At 42.2% G+C, this 15,032-nt stretch overlaps 3 protein-coding genes and 2 pseudogenes across 3 annotated transcripts in view; 3 read left to right on the forward strand and 2 right to left on the reverse strand.

Moving 5' to 3' along the window:
• Positions 1-240: 240 nt before the first annotated feature.
• Positions 241-1,870, reverse strand: Prr9 (proline rich 9). The gene is made up of 2 exons (XM_021660324.1): positions 1,789-1,870; positions 241-1,334 (listed from the first exon to the last, which is right to left on the reverse strand). The coding sequence occupies exon 2, from the start codon at positions 1,313-1,315 to the stop codon at positions 965-967; it is 351 nt and encodes a 116-aa protein (XP_021515999.1). The 5' UTR covers positions 1,316-1,334; positions 1,789-1,870; the 3' UTR covers positions 241-964.
• A 1,111-nt stretch (positions 1,871-2,981) lies between these two features.
• On the reverse strand, positions 2,982-7,812 carry LOC110563291 (26S proteasome non-ATPase regulatory subunit 4-like; annotated as a pseudogene).
• The window catches only part of LOC110543651 (small proline-rich protein 2D-like), a 169,324-nt gene continuing 158,128 nt past the window's right edge, over positions 3,837-15,032 (forward strand). Inside the window, exon 1 of the mRNA XM_060393134.1 lies at positions 3,837-3,973. The gene's annotated coding sequence lies outside the window, so the exon portion shown is untranslated. The remainder of the gene's footprint in view (positions 3,974-15,032) is intronic.
• LOC110543077 (small proline-rich protein 2D) overlaps positions 3,843-15,032 on the forward strand; it is a 144,618-nt gene continuing 133,428 nt past the window's right edge. The window contains exon 1 of the mRNA XM_060393137.1: positions 3,843-3,973. The gene's annotated coding sequence lies outside the window, so the exon portion shown is untranslated. The remainder of the gene's footprint in view (positions 3,974-15,032) is intronic.
• Positions 3,870-15,032, forward strand: part of LOC110566726 (small proline-rich protein 2F-like) — a 207,167-nt pseudogene continuing 196,004 nt past the window's right edge.

A 15,032-nucleotide genomic window follows, 5' to 3' on the forward strand; every position in this document is an offset into this window, starting at 1 on the left:
TAATATGTGATGTGTGTGTACAGATGAGCCTGGAGTGGCTGTGAGTGGGCTGGTCTGCATGATCCAAAGGAGCGCTCTCTGCAGGTGTTTTATACACCTGTGAGATGTGTCTTCATTATTTCCCCAGACTTCCTTCCAAAAGGAGAATATAATTTCCACAGAGACAGCAGAGAAAAGACACATCATTTCAGAAAACATCCTTAGGAACAGCTTTATTATATAATTTACTTCCACCAAGGACAAAAAGGCAAGCAAGTTGCAGACAAACAGCTCCTATCACATAAACATAAGCTAAAGACCACATGTGGTGTCCAAAGTACTCTCAAACCAAATGGTCCAAAGCAGACCATCTACAAAGCATAAAGATTGACAAAGATCCAAAGATCCTAACTTGTGTTTCCTTATTGGCTGTTTGAATTCAGTCTTTTCAAATGTTTTGTTTCAATTTTACAAAGCACAGACCCCATTGCAATGTTGACTGATTTTTTTCGTTGGGATGCAGAAACAAAATTACAGCATTTTTGATTCTGTAGCATCACCATCCTCTTAACACCCATTGTATTGGTGATGCTCAGCACAACGCCATTAAATTCAGACAGTTTTGAGGCTGAAAGAGAGCCTTGCGTTCTGAAAGATGAATGAAGGCATCTTGGTTACGTACCAAGGACTAGGTGACTTTTCTCTCCAGGATTGCTGTGTTAGGGTTTGGTGGTCTGCCTTGATAGCATACCACTCCTATAGTAGAAACCGTCCACCAGCTGCCAAGAAGAACACTTATTCACAGAGGTTTTAAAATACAGAGAACTATTTTCAGAGGCAGACCAAGTCCTGAAATACTAAGGAAGTCAGGAGACAAGAAGGTATATTATACAGAGATTCCCACAGGAGAAATCGCCAGAGTAGGGACTGGGCTTGGATTTTCTTCTGCTGGCCATCTTCTTGACTCCAGATGGCATTTGATCAGCTACTTTGCTTTGCCCTGGGACAAACACTTCTCCTGGACCTTCTGTGGGAACTCTTCCACACATTTTGTTTGGGCCAAATCCTGGCATGGCTCCACGAGCTGAGGCAGGCACTGGTCTTGGCTTGGAGGTAGGCATGGTTCTTGGCCTTGTTGTGGGCAGTTTCCTGAGCTTAACTCCTGGCACTGAGGAACAAATACCTCTTGAGCTTGTTGTGGACATTTATCTTGGCAGGGGTCCTGACATGAGGGGACACACACATCCTCAGCTTGTGCCTGGCACTTTTCTTGGGTCTTTTGAAGACATGGAGGTGGCATGCATGGTTGCTTACACTGTTGATCGCTGAAAGACATCTTGGGTGATTTGAAGAGCCTGAGGACAAACAAAAGATTTGAGATGTTTCACACTCAAAGCACCAGGCTGGGAACCAGAAAGGTGTGGGCAAGTGTGAAGGACTGAGAGAGGGATACAGGGAGAAGATAATTAGCTCTAAGACTGATTTTTATTCTTTTATATCTTTATATCACCTCTTCTGACATTTGCTTCCAAGATGAAAGTATTCACCCAGGCTTTTATCTAGTCACAAGCTGAAAGCCCCAGTCCTACTACAGAATTTAACTAATATTTTTTATAAATCAGGTACAATACACTAAACAGAATACACAAGAATTAAAGTGTTTCAAGAAATGGCAAGCTGTCTAGGGTAGAAACAGATGGCCTCACAGAGATGGTGAGAGAGAGAGAGGGAGAGAGAGAGCGAGCGAGAGAGAGAGAGATGGGGAACATCAGAGAGCAGAGAGAGAAGGGGTGAGGAAAGCATGCTCACCTGATCTTCAGTGAGGTTCAGTGAAGGATGAAGGATGTGGACTGTGCAGTGTGGGGTGGTGGGGACTTTTATACAGTGCTTGGTATGGCTTCCTGAAGGCCTGAAGGGCCACGTGGGCTAAAGTCCTAATTGTGGAGTCACTGTAACAAGCTTCACCTGAAATCATGAATGGTTTGAGTCACTGCTTGTGATGCCTGTTAATCAGCCTTCATTTTGGCCTCTGGGTTCTCACCAGACCTCAGCAGGGAGGGGCTCCTCTCAGAACTCTTTCATTACAGGTAACAGGAAAAGAATGTCCATAAAATGTTATCTGTCTGTTAAACCAGGGTTGAGGTCCCTTGTCTACTCACACTGGTTCAGGATGTGGTGAGAGATAAGATCAACCTTGCTTATCTAGTCTTTGCCAGTAAGAAGAATCTATGCCTAAGGCCTGGAGTCTGTATGAGTTGAGGACTTGTATGGTTTATTTCAAACATTTCCACTGCATAGATCCCTCTATGAAGCAGAGAACCCTTCCATCCATTTTGTCCAGGCTCACTCAGTGGCTCTACACATTGAGGCAGCTTGTCTTGGGTGGTAGGCATGGAAGTCAGACCCAAGGATGATGGCTTGTCATGGGATTCTAAGCTGATGATCTACAGTGTCCTAGGCAGAACTGAACTTTTCCCTGTATAAAAGTCCTGAGGGAAATTAGAGTAATTTCTTGCTCTTGAGACATGCAGTATGGTGAAGGGGAAAAGAGAAGAGCCCATTTTCATTTTCTCAATTTTGAGTTCTGGTGCCCTTTGAAAAGTAGAGTTTTCGGAGTGACCAGGAAACAAGTTAGTACAAGGTAAGCCCGTCCCTTGCCTCCTGAAACACTTGTCAGATTTTCATCAGTGAAAACTGGGTGCTGGGAGAGAAAAAGTTTCCAAACAATGTACGTGTTTTTCTATGTCTTGTTACTTTTGCCTGATGAGCTCTTCTCTGAACTCAGCAGTCTTCAAGCTCCACTCAAGTCTAGCACCTTTCAGGAGTCTTCGCTGGTCACTGTAAACTAGGAAGGAATTCACTTTTTATGAAATACTATAATATTTGTATTATACTTTATGTGACATTTAGTATTGCTGTTGCAAAAAAAAAAGTTTTTTAAACTTGCCTCGCTCTATTCAGGTTGTAAAGGCTGCTGTAGCTTTAGACGTGCCAACCCCGTCTGTACAGTCCCCTGGGCAGACTCAGATATCCCGCCCTCTGCTCTCACTTCTTGTCTTCTTCTTTCTTGTCCTTCTTGCCATCCTTGGTGGCTTGGGAGGCCAGAGAGCCTATTGCATTTCGAATAGCTTCATTGTTGGGATCCACGCCTGGCAGGTTCTCTAGGATGCTCTGAAGGAACCCTGGGTCCTGCATCACGTCATAGTCATCCTCCTCCTTGACTGGATCAGATGTGTCCGTTGCTGAGCTGGCATCGATGTCAGCTGACTCTGCTTGGCCAAACTCTGCTCCCTACAGGCACATCTGCATGGCATAGGCAATCAGCTCTTCCTCAGTCGTGCTGCTTAGGTCAGGAAGCCCAGCACAGCCAAAGTCCTGCTGGCTAATGGCCATCTTCCGCAGGGCATCATCTGAGTCTCTTTCACCTTCAGTCCCAGATGTAGCAATTCCAGCCTCAGCTGCAGAGGCCGCAGCAGCCCGCCGTGCCTCCTCCTCCTGCCACTGCCACTGCTCTTCCAAAGAAACACGAAGGGCTAGGGCCGAGTCGGGATCAGCACTGGTGTTTACTCCAAACTCAAAGTCACTGGCACCGAGACCCAGCATGGCACCACCTTCACCAGCCAGAATAGGAGAACTGATGAGAGCATCGGCCAAGCTGGGCCCAGGAGGCACTGTCACTAGATGTGACCTGGTTCCGTCCTTGCCGTTCAGTGTGTTCACAAAGGCATCCAGCTTCTCTGTGTTCACCTCCTCTTCCCCAAAATTGATGATATCAGTATTTATTTTTTCTTTCTTGAGGAGTTTAGCTGGTTTCACCAGATCCTTCCCATTGTCCCCCACAGGGCTCCCTGGGAAGGCAGTGATGCGCATCTTGTGATTCTTGTTCTACTGGTGCTTCAGATCCAGATGGGCCATGCAGATGCCAGTGCGGAAGGTGATCTTGCCCTTGGGTTGGACGATGTGCAGCTTGGAGAAGATGCGGCCAGCGTCAGGGGTGAGTGTGGTCAGCACCTCCAGACATTGGCCAGTGTGATGAGGCCCACGTTATTCTCAGGGTTGCTTCGGGTCTTTGAGTGACATACAATGTTGACTGCTGGGCCTGCAGCTGGGTGGGAAGGAAGTCTCCATTCTGCATGTACTCGCTGTTGTCCACACACATCTTGCCGTCTTCCCTCTACCGACCAGCTCCGGGACTCACTGTTACAAAATCTAATGTAAGATCATATTATTCTCAGTTGTAAGTTCTAACCTATGACAAAAATCACATGTATTATAACTGGAAGACAAGAAAAGATAAATGATTATTGATAGGGTACATGTATCAGTGAAGGAATACAAGACAGATGTGTACTCAAAAGCTTCAGCCCCACCATAGAATTTTTTCTTTCTCTTCTGTTTAAATAACTCATTTGAAAATCAATGTACAATTCATGGGAGAGTGAATATAAGATTGTTAAAGTGGCATACAAAATAGCAGTTTGCATTAAAAAAATTAGTAGAAAGCACAATCCAAGGGAGAATCAGAACAGGCCTCTTGAAGATGATGCCGCAGAGAGAGAGAGAGAGGGGCAAGCTTACCTGACTTCCAACAAAGTTCAATGCAGAATGTGAGCCATGGATCCCAGTAAGGGGAAGACTGTTAATAGAAAATAGAAGATACCAATTTATTCAATTAAATGTTAATACTTAGGGGAAATAGCATTTCACAAGAGGATTTCTGGAGCCTCTAATGTGGCAAGCTTATTTTACTGGCTAGTGTTGCCTAAATTTTAGTAGCTTTAAAGATGATAATGCTCTGTGGCTGGAGAGATGGGTCAGTGGTTAGTGCGCTGGCTGTTCTTGCAGAGGACTGAGGTTCTCTTCCAGAATCCAAGTAGCAGCTCACAACTGTCCATTACTCCAGTCCTAGGGAATCCCCTGCCCTCTTCTAGCCTCCTCAGACACTAGACTCATGTAGCACACATACATACCTTCAGACAAAGCACATACCCATAAAATAAAAATAAAAATTTAAAAACAATAATGCTCCTCTTAATTAGGGGTTAAGGTCACAAATAATTGGATGTAGTTCATTCCCTGAGAAGTAATCAGCAGAAATAGGGAATGTCTCTAAATGTTAATATAGGTTTGGGACACCTGATATATTAAATTCTTTTCTTTTTATTGTGTATGTGGTGTGGTGCGTGCACGTGAGTATGCTGGTGTGTGCACCTATCTAGAAGCCAGAAGAAAATGCAGGGTGAGACAAGGCCTCTGGCTGTGCTGGAGGTTTCCCATTTCAGGTAGGCTGGCCGAGCTCCCAGGATCCACTTGTCTCAGCTTCCTAGTGCTGGAGATTCATAGCCATGCTTTGCTTTTTATGTGAGTGTTGAAAACTCAAACTTAGGTTTCCTTGCTTGCATGGCAAGGATGTTCACACCCTGAGCCAGCTCCCAAGTGTCATCAAACATTTTGAACAAGTGAGGTTGGAGGGAATACAGGTGGAATATTTATTTGGTTTTATGACTGCTGTTTAAAGGATTGATGTAACGCTGGCACAGCCTGGCATCGTGGGAGGAGGCAAGGAAGATGTGGGGGATGTGGAATACTAAGTGCTGTATCAGAAAAGATAAGCTAATCTGAGGAAATGTGGGAATTGGGTGATTAGCTGTAGAATGGGAAGGTTCTACTCATTCCCATTCCACTCTCCTTCATTTTCATCTCCTCTTTCGGTTTCTTTTCTTCCCTCCTTTATCTCTTTTGTTTTTTTCTGTGAAAACTCTACTGTATTGTAGGAAATAAGGGATTAGCTACTGCTGTGTTTATTATTTATTCTTTCAGCTATCCATGGCTCTGCTCTGAAGGGACTCACACTAATGGAGATGGACAGAGGTTAGCAGTTGTATCTTTTGTTGATATAAGGAGGCAGAGGGTAGAAGAGGGGCATTTTCAGGTAGTTTGAGGACAGAGTCCTAGTTAGAAGACTTGAAGCACAGAGATCTAGTTGGGGTGAGAGGAGAATCTGAGGCTAGCTTAGGTTAGGCATAGGTGAGAGATAAGGGGAGAACATCTGTTTGAGATTTCTGGAAGTTTCTTCAGAGATGATGGATGAGATGGCCTTGTTCATGCCGCAGACATTTCTTTGCTTTCAGATAAGCTTAAGAGAGTTAAACAGCGACTCTTGCTAAAATGCTCAATCCCTATCCAGAAAGGCAAAAAGGATGGACATCAGAAGAGGGAGAAAACAGGGAACAAGTCAGGAGCCTGACACAGAGGACCTCTGAAAGGCTCTGCCCTGCAGACTATCAAAGCAGATGCTGAGACTGATGGCCAACCTTTGGGCAGAGTGCGGGGAATCTTATGAAAGAAGTAGGAAACAATAAGATCTGGAGAGAACAGGAACTCCACAAGGAGAGCAACAGAACCAAAAAAAATCTGAGCATAAGGGTCTTTCCTGAGACTGATACTCCAACCAAGGACCATATATGGAGATAACCTAGGACCCCTGCACAGAAGTAGCCTATGGCAGTTCAGTATCCAAGTGGGTTCCATAGTAATAGGAACAGGGACTGTCTCTGACATGAACTGATTGGTCTGCTCTTTGATCACCTCCCCCTGAGGGGGGAGCAGCCTTACCAGGCCACAGAAGAAGACAGTGCAGTCCCTGATGAGACCTAATTGACTAGGATCAGAAGGAAGGAAAAGAAGACCTCCCCTATCAGTGGACTTGGGGCAGGGCATGTGTGCAGAGTGGGGAGGAAGGAAAGGATTGGGATGGGAGGAGGGAGGGAACCACAGGGGAGATACAAAGTGAATAAAGTGTAATTAATAAAGAATTTTAAAAAAAGAAAACAAGAGACTTAAATGATTAAAAATAAAATATTAGGCTCAGTTTTAGTATACTTTATGAAAATATGTCTAAATAATGTAAATATGTACCAATTTATCACATATTGCAGCTAGTTTGAATATAGGCATCACTAAAGTTTTGTGTTAATATAATAAAATTTAGTTATCTTTGCAATTTGAAAAAAAAGAGAGAGAGCTCAACAGCAATGTGAAGAAAAATAGCAAGGCAAGGTCACATTCTCACTGTAGTGCACAATCCATTTAGATAGAGACCTGAGTTTGGCTTCTCCAAAAGTACATCACACCTGTCATTGAATTAATTTGTGACCACTCTTAAAACCGATGGCAAAGTACTCCTGAGGAGGTCAGAAAATGACTTGCCAAAGACATTCTACTTAATGAGTAGAATTTGTGTTAAAGTCTTCTGAAGTCTGATTGCTAATGTCTCTGCCTGCTTTAGCAAGGTTACAGGGTCCAGCATAGGATCTGGAACAGGATGCAGACTCTCCCATTTGCTCTATCTCTTGGGTCACTGAGCTGATGGCTCAGGCAACCAATCAGCAACTGATCAAGAAAGATGACTGAAAGAAAAAGAAATAGGGGAGGGGGCCCAGGATTCCTTCTCTAGGTCTAGGCACTGGCCACACTTATACTAAGGAGGAAAACTTTAACAGGTCACCTTTTTCTCCTGCAGCCAAGACTGTAAAAGGCCAGAACTGCAAGGGATTGTGAAAAACAAAAACAAAAAGGCTTTTTTGATCAGAGATTAGCTCCTGCACAGGGGCAGGCCATTGTGGACGCCTCAACAGGTTAAAGTAAACTTTTTCCTGCCTGTCTTAGGTTGATAGTTAGATCCTGAATCTGCTAATTTGCTTGTAAATCAGTAAGAAAAGGAAAAGAGGAGAGAAAGTCAGCAAAGTCCATTCATACACACATTCTCAAAGAGAAACTTCAAGTAATTCCTACAAGCTTACGTATGATGATGATGTTGATTTCAGCTAGCATCGCTTCTGCAGAAATTGCAGCAAGTTTAGGCTGCCAGTTCCATAACACCAGCCCATATGTAGACATAGGCAATCAGACATATTGACCTGTACATATTCACACATTCAATGTACAGTATAAAAGGAGCTCCTTTTTAGACAGACAATTGAATATGCTTATGTAACATAACAAAAATCAGACAGACAGACATATTTACATGTAAACATATATCTATATACATTTTTACAATTCAAGGATGAAGCAAATTCTAGCAGGCTTCCACTACTGGGCTTCTGCCAACGGGATTCTGCCAATTTTATTGTATAGTCGTAGCTTTATATATCTGAGACAAAGCTCCCAGAAACGGAATTATCTGATAGTCAAAAAGGCAATTAATCACAAAAAACAGATAAAATTTAAAATACATCAGGTTACATGTTTTAAAATTAAACATTTCTTATCTATGTATCCACTACACAAGTTCATAGTGAGTTCACAGTGACAAAGGTTGACAAGGCCTAAAAGTTAACAGGAAGTTTGTTCAATCAGAGATGGTAAATATCCAAAAAGTAACGATTTACACCATACCAGATTTTAGAGAGATACAGCATTGCACAAAAAATGTGTGTCACAAAATGGAAGCAATTCTGGGGTGTATCATTGTACAGACCTTGAAAAACTCCGGATCCCCTTTCAGAAAGCCAACCTACCTAATGAGCTCCTTTAACAGAATGGCTCCTGATAAATTTGTGTCTATGTTCACTTATATGGCAAAAGAAAATTAAAAGATAGAAGGTGAAACAAGTTGCCTATCATTTGACTTTAAAACAGAGAGATTATCTCCGATTATCCAAGGGAAGGGTGTCATATAAACACAAAGAACCTTGAAAGAGCAGAGGGAGAAGAAAAGTTAATGTCTATGGTGAAAGACTACACTGGTCATTGCTGGCTCAGAAGATGGAAAAACATGCAGAAATGAGGACAGCTATAGAAGCTGGAAAAGCCAAGGAAATGGCCTCAAGGAGACTCCAGAAAAAAATGTAGTCTGGCTGCCACTCTGATTTTAGTCTAAGGAGACCACCTGTCCTGTTTGGGTTTTGTTTTTTATTTGACAAAGAGGACTGCCAATTGACAAAATGCCCCTATAAGATAGGCCTATGAGCAAATCTATCAGATATATTCTTGATTATTGACTGATGTGGTTGGGCCCATTTGTAGGGAAAGGCAGCATCACCCCTGGAAAGTGGTCCTCAGTTGTATAAAAAAGCAAACTAGTCCTTGGTTGGTGCTCTGTAAGCCTCCCTGTGCCCAGGTTAGTTGGCTCTGTTTGTCTTCTTGTGGTGTTCCTGTTTTTGGATTGGTCTTTGACACCCCCCCTTCCATTCTTCCAGAAGACTCCCTGGGCTCTGCACTTCCAGTGTTTGGCTGTGAGTCTCAGCATTGACTTTGATCTGATGTGCTGGTGTGAATTAATAATGGGGAGGCTCCTCTTCTCTGTGGAGTAGGGGAGGGTGAATAGGGGGAAGAGAGACAGAGGATGGGAAGAGGGAGGGAGGATGAAAAGAGGGAGAGAGGATGGAAATGGAAGGAGAGGAGGGAAGGCCTATGATAGATATGTAAAGTGAATTAATTAATTAATTAAATATGAATACATCTAAATCTCAAAAACGAAAGCCCCAAACAAACAAACAAACAAACACAAACAAACATGCAAACAAAAAGCAAGCTGAACAAGTAAGCAGTGACTTTTCTGGTCCCTACTTCAGTTTCTGCCTCTAAGTTTCTGACTTGAGCTATGGCCCCGAGTTTCTGGGAGTGTGTGCTGAAATAAACTCTTTCCTTTCCAAGATGCTTTTGGTCATGGTGTTTTATTGCAGCAGGAGAAAAGTAACTAAGACACATCATCCCTGACTTCTGACTTTGAGAATTTAAATGCATTTTTTGGCATTTTGTTCTATTCAATTTATAGTGTTAGAAGTGCTAAAAAACAAAAACAAATGCTTTTCAATATCTGAAGCTCTTGGGAACTTTGAAGAACTAAGGTCTCCAGTGATGCAATGGAATCGCCTTCTCATTACTTCCTTTAAGGAGATCCCTTTACTTATCATAACACATTCAACAAAAAAAATTTTTTTTTTTGATAAAGAAAGCGCAAACATTCATGGAACAACTAAACTCAGTAACTCAGTGTTCAGGACTGACTTTAGCCTTGTAAATATAGGCTAGCCATGCAAAAATCTACAGACCTAAAGAAGCTAAACAAGAAGGACCGTAGGGAGGATGCTTAAATCTCAGTCAGAATGGCAAACAGCATAGACTTTATCAAATAGAACATGTGCAGTGTTGATTGTTTAGTGGCAACCCCCCAGAGGCTTAATTTCCCTTTTTTATTTGTGAGAAGGCAAAAATGGTATTTCTTAAATTTCTTGTGAGAATACAGTAATATTTGGTACCCTTATACCTATGAGTGCCTGTATTGGCTCAGGACTCAATTTTTTTCATGGACCCTTCCTTGATTTTCTCAATTCTTTGTTCTATGTTCTTTACATGGAATGATTCTCCAACATTTGCCCTTGAGATTACTTTTCCTTTTATTGTTATGAATAGACAATTTACTTTACAGGGCCTTATGATGCTGGCTCTGTTCCTATAGTCTGACCAGTCATTTGACCCTCTCTAGCCTCCAACCATCATTAGGAAAGGGGCCTTTTAATAGGACCCTTTCCAACTTTCACACTCTGTGACAATATAAATGTGAGGAAGAACAGTAAACTTGAATACTTCTGTGTCTTTCTAAGTGTTTGGTCATGCGTGTGCGGTCTTTTCTCCTTGCTTAGAAAACCCAGTCTTCTGTCCTGTGCATGTAGCAGAGGCTGAGAAGGATGGCTGAATGACCTTAGATGATCTATCATTTCTTTGTTGAAAAGTGGGAGATTTGGGAAGCCTGAATCTTTCAAAAACTAACGTCAATGGACCAATTATTTGGCAACAAGGCTTGGATATCTTTGGGAAGACTGTTCCACGGTGAATCTTAAGATGCCTAATTTCCCTGGCTATGTTCAGCCTTCTAGCAGTAATAGTGATAATCTGATTTTAAGGGTATCTGCAAATCTAGACTTCTGGAGCTGTTATTATTGGAAGCCAGGATGTAATTAGACAGAAGAGACTCAGGTGTGTGCAGAACATTGTTTTTCCTCCATTATCATCAAATAATAATCTTCTTTATATAGATCATAAAAGTTCCCAGACTCCTTTGATTCATTCACCTGCATATTACAGTGCAAAGGGTCTGATAACATGGAAAAGTATTAGAATGTGGCTCCTCTAATCTCCTAGCCAGTAGGTGCCTCTGGAGTTTACTGAGCTTGTGAATTCCTTGTGGAGAGAACAGTATTCTTCTCTTCTCCTTCTGTCACCCACACAGAGTCTGAATCAGACAGGAAGAAGGTGTGGATCATATGTCAGAGGTTCTTAGGAGCGCACCTGATTCTATTTCCTTATTTTAGCCCGAGCATGTGATTTTTAACTGGCACCCAGACCTACCTAGCAACAGTGATTGTTAAATGGTGGAAGTGAGGAGTAAAATCATTTGGGCCTTGTTCAAGGTCATATAAGTCATGACTTTTGCAATGGACACGGAAAAACAGACTACATTGGAGGTTCTTCGTGAATTTTGAGAAGATAGCAAGTGTGCACACCAGCCTGTGGTTCTTAACAGCTTTTGGTATGTGAGAAAATATTCAAATATGTGTGCCTTCACCTTCAAGGGGGCAGGAACCCTAGGACCAGAGACACTGACAGACATGGGGAGAAATGATGTCCTAAAATTGCTTAGTTTTACTGTTGATCTTCCACCTTTACCACTTTGAGTCTCAGTTCTGCCTCCTAGAAATCTGACAAACAACTAATTCACAATAGTTTTTGGTTCAATTGTTCATCACCCAAAAATACTGCTTCTAGCTCAGATAGTGATGTAGTGATGTGAAAGCCTACTTTGATTCTTCCATGAGCCCAGCTAGAAAAAGGGGTGGAGGTAAGGAACCTTAATTGTATTGCTTTTAGAGGTATTTTCCATTCTATTCTCTTCCCTGCCACCCCCTCTGCTCTAGTTCATATAGCAGACGGTAATCAGCCCATAGCCATTCCTCTAGCACCATAGGCACCCTCGCTGAGCTGGATTTTCAAAGCCAGCCAGTGCAAGGGATCTGTGGCGGCATCTGCTTTGTGACTCTCTGAACGGAGCCTTAGAACTACTTTACCAGGGCTGAAGAGTTCCTGGCCCTGCCTACCTCATTTTCTGTAAGCCATCTGTCTGGCACTGCTCGGTTCCTAGTGATCTCACTCCTAGGGTGTTGCTTATTTATACAACCCTCTACCATTTAAGGCAGAGTCTTCCTGACTGCCATGGGAGCTGGTAATTACAGCATTCTGTGGAGAGATGGCATCCTCATCACATTCTGATCTTCTTCTCCAGAACTGCTTTTGATCTAGCTCTTTGTTGCAAAGGTAACCATTAAGATATCTATCTTCAGGTTCATTTACATGGAAGCCACAGGTACTAAGCTGGCCATAGATGTTTTCACATTCTCAGGTCTGGCCTCCTCCGGGACTGTACGTGGGGTTTTAGAGACAATGAGGCTACAACTCCTGGCCCATTTTCCAATGGTACCACTAAGTAGGCCATGCACTCAAGATGAAGTTCCTTCTGTACTGTGCATGTGCCCTTCCAAGCTCTATCAGACTCGGGCAGTCCTTGCATTATTTTAATTACTTCATGATTATTTTTATTATATTACCCAACAAATAATTAATTTTAATGAAGATTTAGAAGGCAATAAAGATCTAGTTATTTATAACCTTATTGTACTAAAACAGTGAGGACATAAACAAGTTTCTTCTATTATTAATATTCATAGTGGTTTTGTGTTTGAAATTCTTGCTTCATGCAAGCTGAGACATTATTATTTCCTCTATAATTCTTTATCTTTTATGTTCGTCAAGCAGATCCAGGGCTTTGGATGTGCTGAAATAGTCTACCATTGATCTACAGCTCCTGCCCTTCTTCAGTATAGATTTAATAGCTGAGTAGTGTGTCAAAAAGGAACAAGCCTTAATTTAATCAAGTCTTATTAGATGTTTACAGTTTTTCTAAGTTACACAGTGACAATTTCCTTTATTTATTTATTTTTTTATTTTTTAAGACAGGGTTCTTCTGTGTAGTCTTGGCTGTCTTGGACTTGATTTGTAGACCAGGCTGGCCTCGAACTCACAGAGACCCACCTCCCCAAATGCTGGGATTACAGGCATGTGCCGCTGTGCCTGGGTGATAATTGCCCTTATATACATAGCTTCCACTTCCATTTTCATAGATATTTTTCTTTATCTAATTTATCTGAATTGAATACACGGGGAAAAACTGTTGAGAAATTTCATGCTTTTGACATATCATTTGCAAAATTGTTTTTTAAAAAGATGTTCAAAAACTACACCATCTTTAACACTGTTCCAGAGATTTGTTATACTGACAGTTTAGATACATATCATTCTAACCTGTCTTCCCTCCCCTTCCCTTTGTTTTGATTGCCTCTGAAGTGGGATATTTTTCCTCCTGTTATCTATCAACAGTTGAACCCAAGCTTCCTTGTTGGGTTCCCTATAATCTAACAAGGGTTTCCAGAAGCTTCTGATGTCCCACCTTCTGCAAAGGTGTTGGAACATGGGAATTTGGGGGCAAGTTTCCTATCCCTGCCAGCAGACTCTGAGACTCATGCCTTCTTCAGGTCAGAGAAAGTAACAGTTTTCACCTCTGGAAACTGAGAAAACAGTTCCCTGAAGTCCTTGTCTAGCTTTGACTCCTAAATAATGAGTACATGAGTCAGAAGTTGTTCCTGATGCGCTTTTCCAGGCATTTTTTGGAGTATCTGTATTTGCCTTCCACTGTTCTGAACCATTTTCTCAATGTTCTTAGAAGAACTGGGAGCTATTGGCATGCTCAGAGTCCATGGAGAACCATTCTTGGGTCAGCCTCTTTCACGAACTCTTACTGCTACTGCAGAGAATCCCAAACATATTTCCAGTTAAATGCTGTGTGCTATTTTAATGCGCAGGTGGTTTGATCTGTGTAACAAAGCTGTCATCTGCCTGGCTACACGCAGTAAGCTCATGACTTTCTAGGAAAACAGGTGCTTGCCTGGAGATAAGAGGAGCACCCTGACCATTCACAAACCGAATCTGTGGACCTGGCCACAAGATTGCAGAGAGGGCAGGATGCATGCTGAGGAAGAGGGTGAATGAAAGCTGTGGGTGAGTCTACACATATAGGCTCTGAGGTTCCTGGTTGCTACAGTTCTAATTCTATATCCAACTCCAGTATCCTTCTCAGCAGTATGAATCAATACATTTTTTCTTGTGAATGTATTCAGTTTGTTCTAGACTCTCTAATACCTTATAAAATCCTTATCAGGTGTGAACACCTTCCCTAACTGTGGTCCTCATGCATGCACATGTAGTCTTCTGCACTTGTTTTAATTTTAAAATATAGGTTCACATAAATTTGCAGAAACAGAGGACTTATGTCAAGAACCTTTGTTGGGGTTCTTGACATAGTGACATGTTACTAAATTTTAATATAAAAAGTGAGATAGAAAATGCAACCTACAACCCTTTATTTTAATGCCTACTTTTGTGTCTGCAGGAGCACATGAGAACATGAGCACCGTGCTCAGATGATTTAGAGCCCATTTAGAGGAGAAGGACAGAGCAGGGGAGCTCAGGTGTGAAGAATGTACTGCCTCTTCACCCACCGTCTTCTGTAGTGGTTAGCAACCTTCCTAATACGGGGGCCCACTAATGTAGTTCCTCGTGTGGTGACCCCCAACTCTAAAATTATTTCTTACCTCATAGCTTTAATTTTGCTACTTTTTTGAATCATAATGTAGATATTTGATATGCAGGGTATCTATAATGTGACCTCTGGGAAAGGATCTTTCAACCTTTAAGGGTTGTGTCCACAGGTTGAGAATACTGGCCTACTGTCCTCCAGGACACCAAGCACCTGACTTTGGTCTATTCCGATCCCAAGTCTTAACATAGTACTGCAAAAGCAGTATCATTTGTGCCATCTTCCCTGTGGCATAGTGAAGGAAACTGAGTCAAGGGACTGGTGCAAAGTCACGGTGTCGTTAGTGTGTGGAGCTAGATCAGTAGTCCTCACCCTTCCTAATGCTGTGACCCTTTAATAC

This window comes from Meriones unguiculatus, chromosome 10 (genome assembly GCF_030254825.1).
Source record: "Meriones unguiculatus strain TT.TT164.6M chromosome 10, Bangor_MerUng_6.1, whole genome shotgun sequence".
Taxonomy (NCBI): Eukaryota; Metazoa; Chordata; class Mammalia; order Rodentia; family Muridae; genus Meriones; species Meriones unguiculatus.

Excerpts from the sequence above, each read along its gene's own strand:
- Prr9 (XM_021660324.1), bottom strand. The coding sequence starts at position 1,315 with ATGTCTTTCAGCGATCAACAGTGTAAGCAACCATGCATGCCACCTCCA.